Raw genomic sequence first — 17,759 nt, forward strand, 5'->3', positions numbered from 1 at the left:
TGCTCTACATTAACTCTCTTTAAAAGAAAACCAGATATATTTTTTAAATTAAGAACTTGAAACTAATAATATTACTATGAAATGGTGTCTGTAAGAATGAACAAGACTGAGCATAACATAGGCAAGGGCAAGAATTTTACATAAACACATCTGAGTTCTGCTGCTGCGGCCTTCTGGGTAGATAGGAAACTACCACATTTTGCAAACATTAGATTCATACTCAGTGCATCACTTGGCCACGATTTCAAATGCAACCAAGATGACAGAAAAAAAAGAAACAAAAAATCCATTTACAACCAAGATATTTTTCATTCATATTTTATACTGTCTTATTAAGTGTTAAAATAGACAAAGAAGCAAACAAAGTCTACTTGGGTATCTTCAGGAGATCACTCCTTTAATAAAAGCACTTGCAAGTTCCAGACAACACTTAGTAATGAACAACACTGAACCATGCAGCCACATGGCTGTGGTTGAGGGACCCAGACTGCAGGGGTCAGTTAAGGAGGAAAACTGCAATGGTTCCACAGAGCAGCCCCTGCTCAAGCCTCCCCCGAGCATTACCTGGTACTGCTCCACAAGTGCTGAGCCAGGGAAGTTCAGAAAGCAGGACTGCTAAGAACCTGGAGCTACCCCCATAAACTGGAACTTGGTTGAGAGTAAAAGTAACTAAAAAGGAAGATTATTAACTAAGTTTCTAAGAAGCTATTAAGAAGTCCGATTTGCTGCAGGAAGTATAGCTCTCTTCAGTTCACACTGCTTATCATACTCAGCCACTCTCCATCTTTAATATTATTGATGTTTGCATAAGTAGTATAAGTTACAAACCAGCATCACTATAAATACAGGTCCCTTTGGAAAGCAATTTAAGCAACTGACAGTACTTACTGCAAACCAGCTTTTCTCTACCATTGACCTGGCAGCTAGCGAAAAGTAATGTGAACAGTAAAAAACATGTGAACAGAAAAACATTCATGAAACACAAACTGATTTAATTAGAACTGAAAAGGAAGTCATACTGCAGGAATAAAATCTCAATACACAGCATTATGAATTATGAAGCTGATGATGATCTTGGAAAAGCATATGGGAATTCATGACCAAGTATTCAGCCTTGAATCCTGAGGGAAAGGGAGGGAACACCCATGACATTCTGAGTCCTTCAGTACTACTGCACATAAAACTGTACTACTTGATGTATTTTTCCATGAACTTTTTGTGGAATTCTGATCGCAGAGTATCATTCACAAATCTTTTGTCCTTTTTGGATTCATCCAAACCCTTGGCACAATTCTTGAAGACAACATCATCATCCCATCTGAAAAGAAAAGTTTGGAACTTCAGTAAGCTTGTACGAAGATGAGGTGCAACTTACAGAAATACATAAATGAAGCTTGGCCCCTCCTATTTAAACGTACATAGAACAAGTAGTCACTAGCATTAGATCTTAAGAGAAAAAATAGATCTATTTTTCTAATCCAAGCCATCTCCTACATGCTCCTGAGTTAGAAGTGAGATGAGCATCAACAGATTAAAGGTTATTTGATCTGACAGAAAATAAAGACCATCTGAGCAGAGCAGGAAAAAAAACCCTTTAATCTAATGGCCCTATTTTTGAGAAACACAACGGTCATTGGAATATCTGCAAATGAGAACTGTATTGAGAAAATGCCTGCTAATCACTAATTCTAGTTACACTAAAGAAATAAATAAAAGCTCCCAAAGCAGCCAGATTTTAAAGGGAAGCACAACATCAAATTCTTTTAGGAACTCTGGTCCCGTTACTTTAGTCCTGTTTGTCTGCACAATGTCAGACAAACAGTTTTCAATCTCTCTTTCTCTCTTTTTTTAAACAAAAGGAACAGGATTATTTGTTCAGAGAAATGCAGAAGACAATCACCACATGCATCAGTATCCTGATCCTATATTACACCACTGTGACAAAGTCTGAGGAAGTAAATCAAATCCAACAGCAGTGATAACGTTTTCTGACTCAGAGGATCAAGAGGAAGCATGGGGATGGGTGTCACAGCACAGGGTGCACAGTACCTCCTCTTCACTTTGAAGTTTGCTTGAGGCTGTGCTGGGCCAGTAAGGTTCAACAGTGGGTTACCACTCAGGATGTTCTCCATCCGAATTCTTTCTTCTTCAGCTTTTTGCTCTTGTTCCTGTGGACCAGAAATTGAGGTATTACTTTTCTAAGCCACTCTTCTCATCTAGTTGGTAGAATGAAACATTATTTAGCTGTGAACACTCACGCAGACAGAGCTTTAATTCCTCACTCAGACTTCTCAGGGCACTTGACACATATGAGTAAAATAAGGATAGAAGCAGAGATACCCTAAAGAGCTTAACATGGCTAATAAAATGTCAATCTAGCAAAATTCCTATCTGCTCTGCTTACCTCTGATGTTCCATCAAATATTCAGTTCAATTCCAGCTTTATCATTTACATATTTATTATATTAAAAACTGTATACAGATTAAAAGCTTTTCTTTATCCTCATGAGGAAAGAAAGTACATTATACAGTAGTCATTAGGTGGAAGAAACCTTACAGTATGCTGAAACTTCTTTATCTTCAGCAGTATGCTTGGGTTTTACAACTACAGCTTCCCTAGGGATCAATTAAAAAGAACACTGAGAAATCTAAGGTGACACTGAGCAGTGGAAGTCATAAGACTATTTAAGAGTTCCAATATTAAGGAACAGAATAATTTTCATCTCCTTGTACTATCAAAAGCACATAACTCAAGCCTAAGCGAAGCAATGCACTACAGGCTACACAAAGTACATTTCACTGCCCACACTTCCCAAGCTCTATTAATATATTTAGTGACTTGAATGTTCACAGACATCAAAATTAACATGTAATATCCATTTTACATCAATGCATTTTCCCACAACCCTTCAAATACACTGCAAGGTCTGCTCTTTGATGAAAGTACCAGAATAAGTTCGGATGACTAACTAGGTCTCCCACTCCCTATATACTTAAATGTGGTCTGAAGGAAGATATTGTAGTTAAAAAAATATACTGACACCTCATTAGCACTGTTGGAAACTAAAACCATGGCTTACAAGAAATTATATAAATGAAAGACAGATCACAAGGTTGTGTTTTTTTCCCAAAATGACACAAAATCCATGGCAGAGGGGAGCCCAAAAGAGGAAATGTGTTTCTTGATGGTAGTGGTTACAAGGTTTAAGCGTAAACTTGAACACTGACGCTAGCCAGAGCTCTCCAGCATCAAACATTTAATCAATGCCAAGTGATATATTACCAAAGCTATATACAATTTATGATGTTTTTCAATTGGACTGATCAGGCATGTTAAATATTCCCATCACCCCAACTCCATTCCAACTCTCTTAAGAACAATATGACATTAACATACATAATACCATCCATAGAGGATGCCTGGCCACTGGTACAGATTTTACCTTTCAAAGCCTACCTGAGTTTTAGTTATGAAAAAACACCTACCATAATTACACTGCTTCTCACAAATACAATGTAGAACCAGCTGCAATTAATTGCCAAAAAAAATGGTTTTGCTTATTTACTGGGGTGGTAGTAACAACTGAAGCTGGAATGCAAATGTTGGATTTAAAGCTATGCTTGAAAATGCAACACTTCAGTTTATTACAGACTGCTTTGGATTGGAAGGAACCTTACAGCTCATCCAGCCCCAATCCCCTGCCATGGGCAGGGACACCTTCCACTAGAGCAGCTTGCTCCAAGCCCTGTCCAACCTGGCCTTGAACACTGCCAGGGATGGGGCAGCCACAGCTTCTCTGGGCACCCTGTGCCAGCGCCTCAGCACCCTCACAAGGTAGAATTTTTTTCCTAATGTCTAATCTCAGCCTACCCTCTTTCATTTTAGAGCCATTCTACCCTGTCTACAGGCCCTTGTCAAAAGTCCCTCTCCAGATTTCTTGCAGGCACCTTTTATTTACTAGAAGGCTGCTGTAAGGCTTCCCTGGAGCTTTCTCTTCTCCAGGCTGAACAAGCCCAGCTCCCAGCCTGTCTCCACAGCAGAGATGCCCCAGCCCTCTGATCATCTTTGTGGCCTCCTCTGGATTCCCTTCAACATCTCCATGTCCCTCTAGTGCAGGGGGCCCCAGAGCTGGATGCAGGACTGCAGTGGATTGCCACAAGAGCAGAGTAGAGGCAGAATCCCTGCCCTTGCCTTACTGGTCACACTCCTGATGCAGCCCAGGACACAGTTTATGGGCTGCGAGCACACACTGCCAGGTCATGTCCAGCCTTCCATCATCCAACACCCCCAAGACATTCTCCTGCTGCTCCCAAACTAGTCCCTCTTTTATCTGCTTTACATAACCTATGCAATATCCTTCAGGAAAAAAAAGCAAACAGGGAACAGCTCTGTTGAGTTAAGGCAGTGCCAGGTTTGAGCACATTACAAGACCCAGCACGCATGATAATTCATCTGTGGAATTCAGGCATTCAAAGTCCCTGCCCATGGCAGGGAGGTTGGAACTAAAGGATCTTTAAGGTCTCTTCCAACCCAAACCACTCTATGATGGACCTGTTCCAGGTTGGATGACATTTCAACGTATTTGCTACAAGTTTTAGGAAGACTAATTTTGAAGGTTAGTCTTGAAGATTTTTTGTGTTATTTGGCTTCATCAAACACTCCCGAAGAAGGTATCCAAGATTTTAAACAAGGTAATTTACTAAGTTTTGTATCTTAGAGGCATGACATGGAGGAAATACGAGGCATGGTGTAAAATTGACATTTATACTTAAGCTAAGTAATGCATTTTGGCCAGAGCTGCAGAATCCCTCATCTCCAGCCAAAAGAGGTTTTCATTATGTTCCACAACTTTCCACATAAATCTTCCACTGCCTGTCCTGCTGAGAGCTCCAGGCAATGGAGCATGGGTTGTATCAAATCTAACAGACCAGACATAACCTTCATAGCCGTCTGAGCTTCACACCTCTGAGGCACCATCAAGTGCAGCTGTTCACAGTATAGGTTGCTCCAAAGCCTACTTTGTTCTTTTGTGTGGTGGAACAAAGGCTTATTAAGCTGAAACACTATGGCTACAACAAACCCACAACACAAGAAAAGCCTAAGGGAAAAATAATACATGTGTATTCACCCTTTCTAAAGTAATGCCTCCTTGCCTGTCCATTCAGCAAGAGGTATCCAACTCTTTTCCTAAGCCATGACCACAAAAATCCTGCTCTAGATGATTCCTTCTCTACAGACAGCAGGGCTGTGCTTTTCAGTGGCAGCATGTTGCACCAACTGCCTGCAGAGACAAACTGGATGGCAAACCATGTTGTAACCACTGTGCTAAAGGCAGAAGCAACAGAAGAATAATATTATGGTGTGGGGAATGAGACTGCACTGGCAGAGAGTCCCATACCCTGAGACAGCAGATGGAGATGCTGCCCTGTGAAATGGACCTCACAGCAAGCCTTCATTGTACAACAGAACTCACCATGTGGCATCACAGCTGGGGGAACTAAAAAGGAGGACAAAACTGTATTAACCTTAACTAAACAATTATTCTTTATCTTGCTGTAAGAATAACAGTCCCTTGGCATACTCATATTTGTTTCTGACCACAAAGGAAAAAGAAACATTACTGTTACCATGGTTATTTTTTTTTAGTATAGCTCCTACCCTTAGCACAAAGCAAGATTACTTTTACAGAAAGAGCTGAAATTCCTGAAACAGCTCTGTTGTATTACAGTTATCCTACTTGGTTCTTAGGGATGTGAAATAGCTGAATGAAAATCTGAAATACCCACATTTCATTGAAGGCTGAAAAAATAAAAAAAAAGAATCACATAACCTTATTTAAATGCAAATTTGTGAATGACAAACTATGACAGCACTGCCTTTAGCAGCAGGGAATGAAGCAAGATTCACCCCAGTTATTTAATCCAATGCAAATTCCTAACTGTAATACAGCAATTCACATAACTGATTGAAACCTCAAGAGCACAGAGTAATCTCAACTGTGGTGTCTATATACAGATTTGTTGTCATTTTGCTCACAAGGAGACATTATCACCAGATCTTAGAAAAAAAAAGTATTGTGAGCATGTCTCTAACATTTAATGAAGAACCATATTCTGCTTTTGCCTCTTTACTGAAATTATTTTTTCATCATCAATTTTAATCATTGAGACCCTTAAAATTTAAGTGAAAGGGTTAATGTCTATCAAGATTCATCTCCTAATGTTTTGTGTGAAGTCTGTGACATGGCTAAAACACAGGACACAGCCAAGATCTGTTTTGGCCATTGGTAAAGTGATGTATTCAGTTATAGAGGGTGCTGAGGCACTGGAACAGATTGCCCAAAGAAGTGATAAATGCTCCCTCCCTGGCAGTGTTCAAGGCCAGGTTGGACAGAGCTTTGGATGACATTTCTAGCGTGAGGTGTCCCTGCCCATAGCCGGGGGGGTTGGAACTTGATGATTTTAAGGTCCTTTCCAACCCTAACTATCCTATGGTTCTGTGATCGATAACACTTACTGAAATAAAACTGCTAAACCCAAGCCAACAACTTTCAGTCTGTTCTCAGATAAGCATAAAATGACTGGATGTCAAAATAGCTTTGCTGGAACTGCACATTCAGCTGCTCCCTGGTTTGAGGTTTGGTTTTAATTATTTACATTTACCTTTTAAGGAAGTGCTCAAAAACTGAAAATCCAAGAGCACTGTAATGCTGGATTTGGAATATTGAAATGTTATCCATGAAATCTATCCATGGATACTTCACACACACACACAGCAGACCTGTGCTTGTAGTTTTAGACAGACTCAGAACTGGGACAGAAATGGCTTTCAACTCTAAAATGTTCTGGTCGGTGTAGTGTCTACTAGGAACAACCTGAGAGATTAAAACTGTGGAGAGGTGGAGAAAAGTCAGGAAGGCTTCCCAACTCAATCTGGTTTTAAAAACATGTGGCATTTATTTAACGTTTCTACAGAATTCAAGGGAATTTAAGCATTTTGAGACATTAACAAGCCTTGACAGGACTTGCTTATTTGGTTGACAAACTATTTGTGACACAGATTACAGGGAAGTTATCAGCATGAAGGAAGTTAGACCTTCTTAATTCTAATACTTGTCAAAATTAGGTTTAGAGGATTTTAATGGAAATGGGTATTACCACAGCAGGGAAATTAACACAAGGCATGATGAGCTGAAAAAAACCAGTTTTCATCTTTTAAGTGCTGTCTCACCAGAGATGCATTTGAAAAGGAGTTTTCCTTCCACAACAACTTAAATACGGGACACCAAAGTGATGATGGAAAACAGTTAACAAAGCTACAGCTTACTTTAAAAGAAGTCTCAGAAATTACTGGACCAGCATTTTAATAAATCAAAACAACTGATCAGGGAAAAAACTGCATTTTACACAAATTTGGGATATATTACTATATTTTACCCACTGTATCTTGTTACAACCCTGGCATGTTCCAAGAAGATGAAGAGAAACGTTAATCTGTCTGTATAACAAAGAGATTTGAGAATGATGAGTGAACAGGCACTCACCACCGTGCAGTTTCCCTTTGCTGTCCCACTCTGTCTACTACGGACAGCAGAGTTTCAGCATATAAACCATCCCTGTACATGGATTAGGACTAACCGCAACTACACAATTAAGATGTTATCACATGAGATGTTATCATGAAGTCAGCAGCATGAGTAATATGGGGTTACTTACAAAACTGGGTTTAAATTATGGTTTGCAAAACATAAACAACACGAAAAAAACCCACATACCTGAAGGGAAAAAAGGATTTCTATAGGATGGCTATAAAATGCTTTGACAGTAACACCTTATTACAAAGCCATGTAAAACAAGGCATAACCTAAGCAGATTGCACCACTAAAGTCAACACACATACATGATTGTTCCTAAGGAGACTTGTGCTCCTAAAGACTCTTTCCAAGACCGTACCGCACCTTGGCTTTTACTTTTGCCATCAACACTGTCTTAGTTTCCTACTTTCAAAAACCCACAAGAAAATAAAATTCCAAGTACCTGCAGAGCAATTACTATTTACTGAAGATGTAAATTTTTAAGAGAGCCTATTTGCCAACAACCAGTCTCAGGATGAGCAGAACATACAATGAGTGTGCACCAGTATGCACTACTGCAAGTAAATGACTAATGCTATTTTTTTAGGAAGAAACAAACATTAGTTTCAGATAAGTGTGTGTGTATTCACTATGCACATAGATAACACATGGACATGATAAACCCTGCATGTGGAGGAAGGAGAACATCCATGAAGGTAAAAAACAATACCAACTAAGAGCAAAATAAACCAAATGCTACACTAAATACTTCATAGCTTTTAGCACCCTCTAGTGACACAACATCCTAAAGATGGTAACATTCCTGCGTTCTCCACAGGGAAGCACGCAACTTGGTCTGTGCTGCAATTTACTGCCATTCTTTTTATAATGCAAGTTTTCTATAGTGAAATGTAACAAGTTATGCTCTTTAATCCAGATGTGCAATCACAACTACCAGGCGAAGTAGCAAAGTAAAAAACCGCTACTGATCTAAGCTTTCATTTACACATTGTTCAGAACAGATGAAGTAGAAGTCTTTCCTAGACATTGCAACCGTTAATTTGTAAGTTAGTACATTTCACACAGGAACATCTGGAATAAATGTTGCCAGTGTTTTTCAGTCATTTGGACCATGTTATTATTGCAGAATACAATTTAATTACTATGTGATGTACTTCAAATGCCTCAGTATAGAGATTGGTTCGGTTGATATGCTGGAGGGAAGGAATGCCATCCAGAGGGACAACAACACGCTTGTGAGGTGGGCTGATGCCAACCTCCTGAAGTTTAACCATGACAAGGGCAAGGTTCTGCACCTGGGTCAGAGCAATCCCAGGCACAGCTACAGGTGGGGCAAATAAGAGATTCAGAGCAGCCCTGCAGAGAAGGATTTGGAAGTGTTGGTTGATGAGAAAATGAACATGAGCCAGGTGCAGTGTGAGCCTGCAGCCCAGAAAGCCAACCATATCCTGGGCTGCATCAAAAGAAGCGTGACCAGCAGGTCAAAGGAGGTGATCCTGCCCCTCTACTCTGCTCTCGTGAGACCTCACTTGGAGCATTGTGTGCAGTTCTGGTGTCCTCAACATAAAAAGGACATGGAACTGTTAGAACAAGTCCAGAGAAGGGCCACAAGGATGATCAGGGGACTGGAGCACCTCCTGTATGAAGAGAAAGTTGGGGCTGTTCAGGCTGGAGAAGAGAAGGCTGCGTGGAGACCTCATAGCAGCCTTCCAGTATCTGAAGGGGGCCTATAAGAATGCTGGTGAGGGACTATTCATTAGGGACTGTAGTGGTAGGACAAGGGGTAATGGGTTAAAACTTGAACAGGGGAGGTTAAGATTGGATATAAGGAAGGGTGCTGAGGCACTGGAATGGGTTGCCCAGGGAGGTCATGAATGCTCCATCCCTGGCAGTGTCCACGGCCAGGTTGGATGAAGCCTTGGGTGATATGGTTTAGTATGAGGTGTCCCTGCCCATGGCAGGGGGGTTGGAACTAGATGATCTTAAGGTCCTTTCCAACCCTAACTATTCTATGATTCTATGAGAGATGCTTTCAGACACACTCCAGTGTAAAAGAAAAATCACCAAGCAGATGGTGAATCGGGTATAAACAGCCTTTTACAGCAACATTTCTACACTGAAGCAGCACAGTATAGAAGCTATTACCCTTCCAAAGTACTTCATTCCAAAACTGCTTCAAACTCTGAACAGAGCTCACTGGTTTTGCAGACCCTGCTGATTCTAAAGGCAGATTTCTGTATTAGCGTGGAGTAAGCAAGCACTCCATTGCTGCCTACAGCAGTTAAAACATTATTCCCTGCTGGCTTTCCCTAGTTGATGCTAGATGCTATGCCCTGTTCACTGCCAGCTCACTCTTCTGGAGAGCATTCTTCGAAACCATTAAACTATAAAAGTTTGTGTGTTAATCCAGAGGAAAGGTTCCAAATAGCTCAGAGACATCAGAGTTGTCACAGTACCCTTTGATTAGCCTCTTGATCAACATTTAATATATCTATTTAGCATGCTCTACAAAACATCTCAGATTATCCTATACAAACATGACAGGTGCCTGGTTTGGGGGATGTGGGGGGGGTGTTTGTTTGCTTTGGAGTTTTTGTTTCGTTTTTTTACACTAATCATAGAATTGCAGCATCAACTAGGTTGGAAAGGACTTTTAATATCATCAAGTCCAATCACTACCTCAGGACTGCCAAGGCTGCCACTAAACCATATCACTAAGGGCCTCATGTACATGGTTTCTGAACACTCCCAGGGATGGTGATTCCATCACTGCCCTGGGCAGCCTGTTCCAAATATACAAAACTACTCCAACTGAAGCATGTAACATTTTTCAAAAGCACTAAAACTATTTAAGCCCTACTCAGAAAATGAAAGTGCCTACTAAGAGTGGAAGAAGGAATCCTGCACATACCCACCACTTCTGCTGCACCACCAGAGGCAGAGCCTTTCAGTACTGCAGATGAAATACCTGGGCTCTAAACTCCACTGTAATACAATGTTAGAGCTAGTACAGTTCATCCTAAATCCTGATCACCTTGGAAACACAGACTATACTCACAAACAGTCCCTAGCAGTCCATTCAACCATCAGAGATTCTGCTTACGCACTCCAGCCCAACAATTTCTCTTACACCAAGGAGGTGCAGGAGCCAATAGCATAGGATTTGATCCCATTCATGGGGAAACAATTTCTAACCACAGGATGTCCACTAAAGAAAAAAGTAATCTTGACACCAATTGTTAGATAGAAGAGCAAATTCATTATACCTGAGAAGAGTTTTGAAGGACACTTACACTTACTTTATTTACCAGTTCTCACTCATCTCAAGTACTTAAGGCACACCAGTTGTAACAAACACCAGTTTGCAAAAAACAGATGATTTTTAATGGGTGAGATTTTACCTTTCGAGCCTGTTCCTCAGCTCGTTCTTTCTTGATTTTTTCCAGTTCAGCCAGAAGAGCTGCAGTGTCATCATCATCACTGTCTTCCAACTCCTCATCTTCATCATCTTCCTAACAACAATAAATGGGAACAAGAAGCTGCTTGTTCATTTCATTAAACAGAAATAGCCTCGGTCTGCCCATCTGAGGTTGCAATTTGCTAATGGCTGATTTCTGAAGTACCTGGGTGCTGGTAGCAGTAGCAAACACAAAACAAATGGTTTATGCTTTTTGTTTGTGCTTTTTGGATGACTGCAGTTAAAGCTTTTATAATTCAAATGCTAAGTAGCTAATAGATTCTAGAGCATGGCTGTCCCAAATCACCCTCCAACCATTGTAATTTAAGACATCATAACAGTGGGCCTGAATACCCTGTCCAGTATTGCTAGTACCAAATATAAGAGTATTAAAAGCCCTTGCACTGTCACACATTGGACCTAACTTCTAGACATCAGCATGAGGAGAGGAGCCAGGAGCAAGCATCCACTGCCCATGCAGACAGTCAGTGTATCTCAACAGTTCTACCTCTGGGGAATTCTAACCCAGTAGTTGACTGAAGTGTAAAAAGTCTTCCATTCCCCGTACCTCAAGTGGTATTTTCAGTTCCCTAATTTTTGTGTCCTTTCCAAGAATACCATTGGACTATGGACCAGAATCTTCCAAACCGCTCTGGACTTCTACCAAAGTAAAATAATCCTACAATGAAGATCTCTTGGAATCTGTCTTAAATCTTTAGCAAACCTAAAAATACATTTCTATTAACAGCAAATCCTGAATGCAAGACAATAAAAAAGGAAAGAAGACAGAAAAAAAGATACATACATCAGTAAGGGGATCATCTGCATCAAGATTTGCTGCTGGAATCTGGTCTAGACGAGGCTTCTTAGACACAGAGGATGATGATGTTGTGTGTTCTATGGCATAAGATTTAAAAACCAGAAAATGACTAAGTCACTTCATTTGACAGAATCAAATGTCAGAAAGCAAAAATCTTCACAGACTGTCTTGCTTTAGAGTAAGAGATACAAGCTTACACTCACTTCTTCCTCATTTCTTAATCTTAACACCATGCCCAATCCCTCCCCGCCTCTGCTCAAGGGAAGCAGAAACATGCCCAAACTTCCATCTAGGATTCCAGAAGTTTTCTGAAGCTATTATTACACAGGAAAAAAAAGAACTGCAGAAGAAAAACCTGAGCAGAAATATCCTTATTCTACATATCCAATTGGAAGGTTCCCATTGAGCATTACTGCTGGCTAGTATGCTCCAAGCCACATCTATTTTCATCTGTGAATTTGAAAGCCCCACAATACTGCCACACCTAAACCTGAAGTATGTAAATTCTCTCAAGCTTAATACTAAAAACGAGTATTTATCAAAACAAAACCCTCAGGTTTTCATTTGAATTATCACTTCACCTTACCTGAACAAAATTCCACACTTCAAAAACAGATTTATTGTTACACTAGTGCTGTAAACAATAGAAGATGAGTCATTCCCCCTTTCCTTCCTGTCTCACTTGTCCAAGCACAGAAAAGAGCCCCCTATTAGCTGTCCAAACTTGTTGCCAATTCATTACACCCACACTGTATCAGCTGGCCTGCAGGATGGCCTGTGCTCTCCTACTGCTGGCCTGGACTTCTGACAGCATGAAGCCAGCAGGAAAGCCAGCGGACATTCCCTTTCAGGTCAACAGCTCTGAACTATCAGACCAATACCCCAAATTCTACTCTCATGACATGCTGTCTGTAACCTGCAAACTTCTTACTAAGTTTTTTGGAAGAGCAATGCCACAAAGAGATATTAGGATTTTTTTTCTTTGTTTTCACCTCTGGTTTGTCTGTCTCTGTTCTTCTCTCTTGCAGCAAACGCGTTCTCTCTCCTCCAGCTCCCTTCTGAAATCCCGGTTACGCACCTCCTCAGGAGCATCCTGAGTGGCCTGTCTACAACAACATGAGATGGGAGGAAAAGCTGAAGTTGACAGTCTGCAGCTGGGAGAAATTTTTTCATGAAGGCCAATAAATCCGTGGGTGAACAGGTATGTACAGAGAGTAAGAACTGGGTACCATGTAGAAATGTTTGTTTATTCTCTCTTCATCAGTCTTCTTTTCTGTACGCATTACACGCACAGACATGCCATACCACACATGCATGAGGCTTCCAGTGGCTCTCAAATTAAAAGACACTACATAAATTCCTACAAAAGCAGGATGACTACGTCTACCTTTTGTAGCTACGGCTTAAATCATCTGTTCCCCAACAGTCCAAGACCAGTGTCCTAACACACATCCATGAGAATCATGGTCAACTTCCCTCACTGTTTTATCAAAGTTGCTGCTGCAAGCCCAGTCTCTAAAGCTTACACATATGACCAAGACTAGAAACATACTTTTCATTAACTTTTCTCCTCTGAGAGGCAGATAATCTCTCATGATCATTAAAAACAAGAACTGGGAAAAACAGGCAAAACACTAGCTTTGGTGAAACATATTGCGAATACATGTTTCTCCCCCTTTTCTATAATAAACACTGGCCAAAAGCAATAGACTATTTATATCTGAGTCACACAAAGTTCCACCTAGAGAGCACTGAATTTTCTGTGGAAATCTTGAAAAGAAGTAATGAATAAAAACAAGCAGCAATCCCTTTCACCTTTCTGTGAACCCAGTGCTGGAAATAAGAGTGCCTGGAAGAAACACAGGCATGAGCCATTATAAATAAATAGTGTGCACAGCCTGTCTTTATGATGAAGTATTTAATTTGCTTGTGTAATTAAAAACCTGGACTTGGAAACCCTGATATAGCTGAAAAATACCCGCAAATTCTGAACTTGAATGGGACTAAAACACTGGAACTTCTCTTGCAATGGTGCAGTCCTGGCAATTTAACAAAGACAACTTTGTATGAGGTATTTGGGAGAAAGACCAGAAGACACTTAATGGTCCCTCCATCTCTCTCACACACAGGGAGATACTTGTTAAAACATACATTGTATATTCCTGTACATTTTTGTCCCTGCACACTTCATTCAAACAACAGACCTGTGCCCCAACCCCACTTTTGTTTAAAGAAACAAACCCACAACAAAAATGCATTTGACAACACTTTTTGTGCTGCTGATTTTGGTATTCTTCAAAACACTCCAACTCCCTTATCCATATATGTTCCTAAAAACCAAAGGGGCAGGAGGGAAGAGGTGAAAGGGTAAATATCTGGACAAGAAAGTGCAAACATAAAACCTTTCCTGTAATTTCACTGACAAGAGTAAACATCCATTAGATAAAAAGAACATTTTTAGGCTGACACAACTTAAATTCTAAGTATCGTATCACACTGACTCCAGTTTTCACTTCATCTTTCAAAAGGATAACAAAGATTTATTATGCATTTCAAAGAGAGGAAAATATTCCTAGTATCCCATTATCTTTCTCACTGATTAAATCCATTTCCTCTCCCAGGCACCTGCAGTGTTTAACATCAGCTCTTCCAACATGTGCTATTGCCCAAGTGTTATTACATGATTTCCCTGTCTCCTCCTAATGTTCTTCCCAAGTGGTCCATGCCACATACATGACGTGGCTTTACCCTAGTTTAAAGACATGCTCAACTTTGCTCCTCTTATCCCATCTTGCTCTGCACTGAGCCCTCTGTGGCTCAATCCCAATGACAACTTTCTTTCTACTCCACTGCCCAAAATGCTCAGTGTCCAAAGCTCACCTTCTTCTAACATCATGTCCATAAACAGTAATAAATACCACTAAAATTAAACCTCTCCTAGGTCTGCTTCTGAGACTTTCAGCCCACTCACTCAACACTGCCACACAGTCTCCAGTGTCTGTTCAAGCACATCAATATCTATTGGAAAATTCCAGAGTACTGCTCATTCCCAGCCTGTTTTACTGTAAGACTAAAAAAACCCAATACTAACCTGTATTTGATTTTAGTATGAGAAGGAAGGTCTCTGCTGGAATACTGTTTGGATAGCTGACTTAAGTCTCCTTCACCTTTTCCTCTTCCTCCTCTTGCGGGTTCAAATGTTGGCCTCGCCGCTGTCGTCATTTTAACTACTATAGAATGAAGGGATAAAACCATGTGTTACTACGACATACAGTGAAAGACTTCCACTGGGAGCTACTCTGTTCCCGGAACTACTGAAGTAATGACAAGTCCCACTACAGAATACCAGCTATCACTTGGCTCATGGTCCTCGAAATTTAAGGAGCTTTTTATTGATAGAATTGACAGAATCTATGCAGATTTTCAACATAAAGTCTTCCCAACATGCTTGAAAGATGATACACAGCCTCTAACAAGGGTATGAAGCTATGTCTGTCAAGTAAATAGAACTGTCCAGGAGCTGGTCTCCTGTCCTTAAGACAGCAGTACAGTCTTGTAACTAAACACTTTCCCCTCCTGAAATATGATGGCCAAAAATAACAGGCTCCTGGGAATGACTCCTTATTTATCCCCCAAACCATATCTAGGTATCATAATAAGAAATGCAGGCTGACATACAGCACAGCATGCCAAGGATGGTGTTGATAACTAAATACTGATGAAGATCAGAGCTCCAGCTGGCCAGCAAAACCTTCTGCGGGGCCAGTGTCAATGTCTCCCTGGTAGAACAAACCTTTACCCTTTGGTAAGCCAAGTGCCATTAAAAAAGCTCAAACAACAGAAGTTTTCACCAGTTCTCACACAGAACCTGCAGGAACTCACATATCACCAGCACGTCCTAAAAAAATCACTACCCAAAATTGTTATTACAAATTCTTGCGTGGCAAAGGACTGAAACAGACTCCATCAGCCTCAGCCACACAGACAGCCCATCAGCATGCACTGCATTCAGTGTTGCACACAGCAGCTGAGGACCCTGCAATTTGAAACCACTGTGCCAAGAACCACAGAATCAGAAAGGTTGGAAAAGACCTTCAGGATCATCAAGTCCAACCATTACCTCAGGACTGCCAAGACCATCACTAAACCATGTCACTGCGGGCATCAGTTTTAAGGTGTTAAGATGTTAAGATGAGGGGTTGATGCTTAACTGATGTCAAAAAACCCAACATGATGAACCAGTGCCCTCTTAAATTTACTATCTGAAACTACACTCATTCCTGCTTCGCCAAGACACACATCCATTAGCCACAGACTGAAGGTAAGCCACGAGAGACACATCTTCAGGTGTATGCATGTACGACAAAAGAACATACTAAAGAATGTTAAAAAGCAAAGAAAACATGCTATTGCTTCATATGCTTTTGTGATACAAGTTATTAATGCTCTGCTTGCATTGTTGGCTATTTTTTTCGCCTTCAATGAGATCACAAAACACAACTTCAGTGTTAAAACTATAAAATAATTTGTTGCTCAAAATGACATCCCATTGGGCAGAACAGTTACTACCACTGAACTCAGTGCAGCAGTACCCAGCCTTAGTTCACTGACATCTTTCAGTGCCACGGTCCAAGTCAGCTGGAGCTCAGCAAGACACTGCTTGCCCCCGAGATCCAAGAAGGCCACCTGCTCTTAGAATTATCTCTGCTAATTAGATGCAACCAGGGGATCCATGAATTCAGGTGAAGAACAAGATCCAATGTGGCTGCACAATTGCATGAAGTATTAAGAAATCCTCCGGAAACTGTTCCTGATTTATTAAGTCAGTTTGTATTCGGCTCGGCTTTAAAGGACCCAAACTCAACCTGAAACCACTCAGGGATCGTCAGACAGCCTCTTGGGGTGCAGAAACGCAGCCCTGCAGAATCCTGGATAGGGCTACACTGAGACAGGACAGGCCCATGCCGGGGTTAACACCCGAGAGGCAGCGCCCGGGCTCGGCCTGGAGCTGAGCTGCCCACAGCCGGCCCCTCCCGGCCGCCTTCACGGGCAGTCCGGGCCGGCGGCCCCTTCACCATCTGACCGACCCCGCCGCGCTCGCGGTTCTCCTCAGAAACGCTGCCCCTCGTCAGCCCGGGGGCCCTGTCCTGCCTCGGCCCCACCACCGTGCCGCGGCCCCCCCCAACACTCCGTGCCCCAGAGCCGCCCTGTTCCCCCCAGGAACCCTGCCGCCGGCCCCACATACTCACACAGCAATGCTCTCCAACCTCGCGTTAGCCAGGCCCTACGCCACCACCATCATTCCGCCAAGCACCCACAATGCACCGCGCGCGGACCAAACATTACGTGACGGAGCAGGCGCCAGAGGAGGACTTACCATAGAGAGGGTTGGCGGGACTGTCACCTGAGGGAGGGGAGTGTGTCCGCCATGATGGCTACCGAGGCGGAAGTGGGTGCTGGAGCAGTGGTGCTGCCTGCGGAGCCATGGTGTTTTCCTCCTCTTCCTCTTCTTCCTCAGGGAATCATAGACTTGTTTGGGTTGGAAGGGACTTTAAAGCTCATCCAGTTCCAACCTCCTGCCACAGACAGGGACAACCTTCCACTAGAGCAGGTTGCTCCAAGCTGCGTCCAACCTGGCCTTGAACACTGCCCGGGATAGGGCAGTCACAGCTTCTCTGGGCACCCTGTGCCAGTGTCTTGTAGGGATGATGGGGAAAGAAAGGAACAACGGCAGATGGAGAAGAGAATACCTCACATTACTAGCAACATGTGTTAGCAACGTCAGCCTAAGCCCAGCTGTCAGTCAGCACATTCCTTGCTTCCCATCCCTTTGCAAAGAACTTTACAGGGTCTATATTCACTGTTGATTATGTAAAGAACCCAACGC

General features: G+C 41.8%; 1 protein-coding gene across 1 annotated transcript; it reads right to left on the reverse strand.

The window, feature by feature from the left end:
* Positions 1–971: 971 nt before the first annotated feature.
* CWC15 (CWC15 spliceosome associated protein homolog) lies at positions 972–17,190 on the reverse strand. Its single transcript, XM_031049568.2, is given in 8 exon segments — positions 972–1,318; positions 2,050–2,168; positions 10,997–11,107; positions 11,858–11,949; positions 12,865–12,901; positions 12,903–12,978; positions 14,964–15,102; positions 17,122–17,190. Coding segments are annotated over 7 exon segments (696 nt in total). The 5' UTR covers positions 15,095–15,102; positions 17,122–17,190; the 3' UTR covers positions 972–1,188.
* Between the last annotated feature and the right edge of the window lie 569 nt (positions 17,191–17,759).

This window comes from Melopsittacus undulatus, chromosome 2, assembly GCF_012275295.1.
Source record: "Melopsittacus undulatus isolate bMelUnd1 chromosome 2, bMelUnd1.mat.Z, whole genome shotgun sequence".
Taxonomy (NCBI): domain Eukaryota; kingdom Metazoa; phylum Chordata; class Aves; order Psittaciformes; family Psittaculidae; genus Melopsittacus; species Melopsittacus undulatus.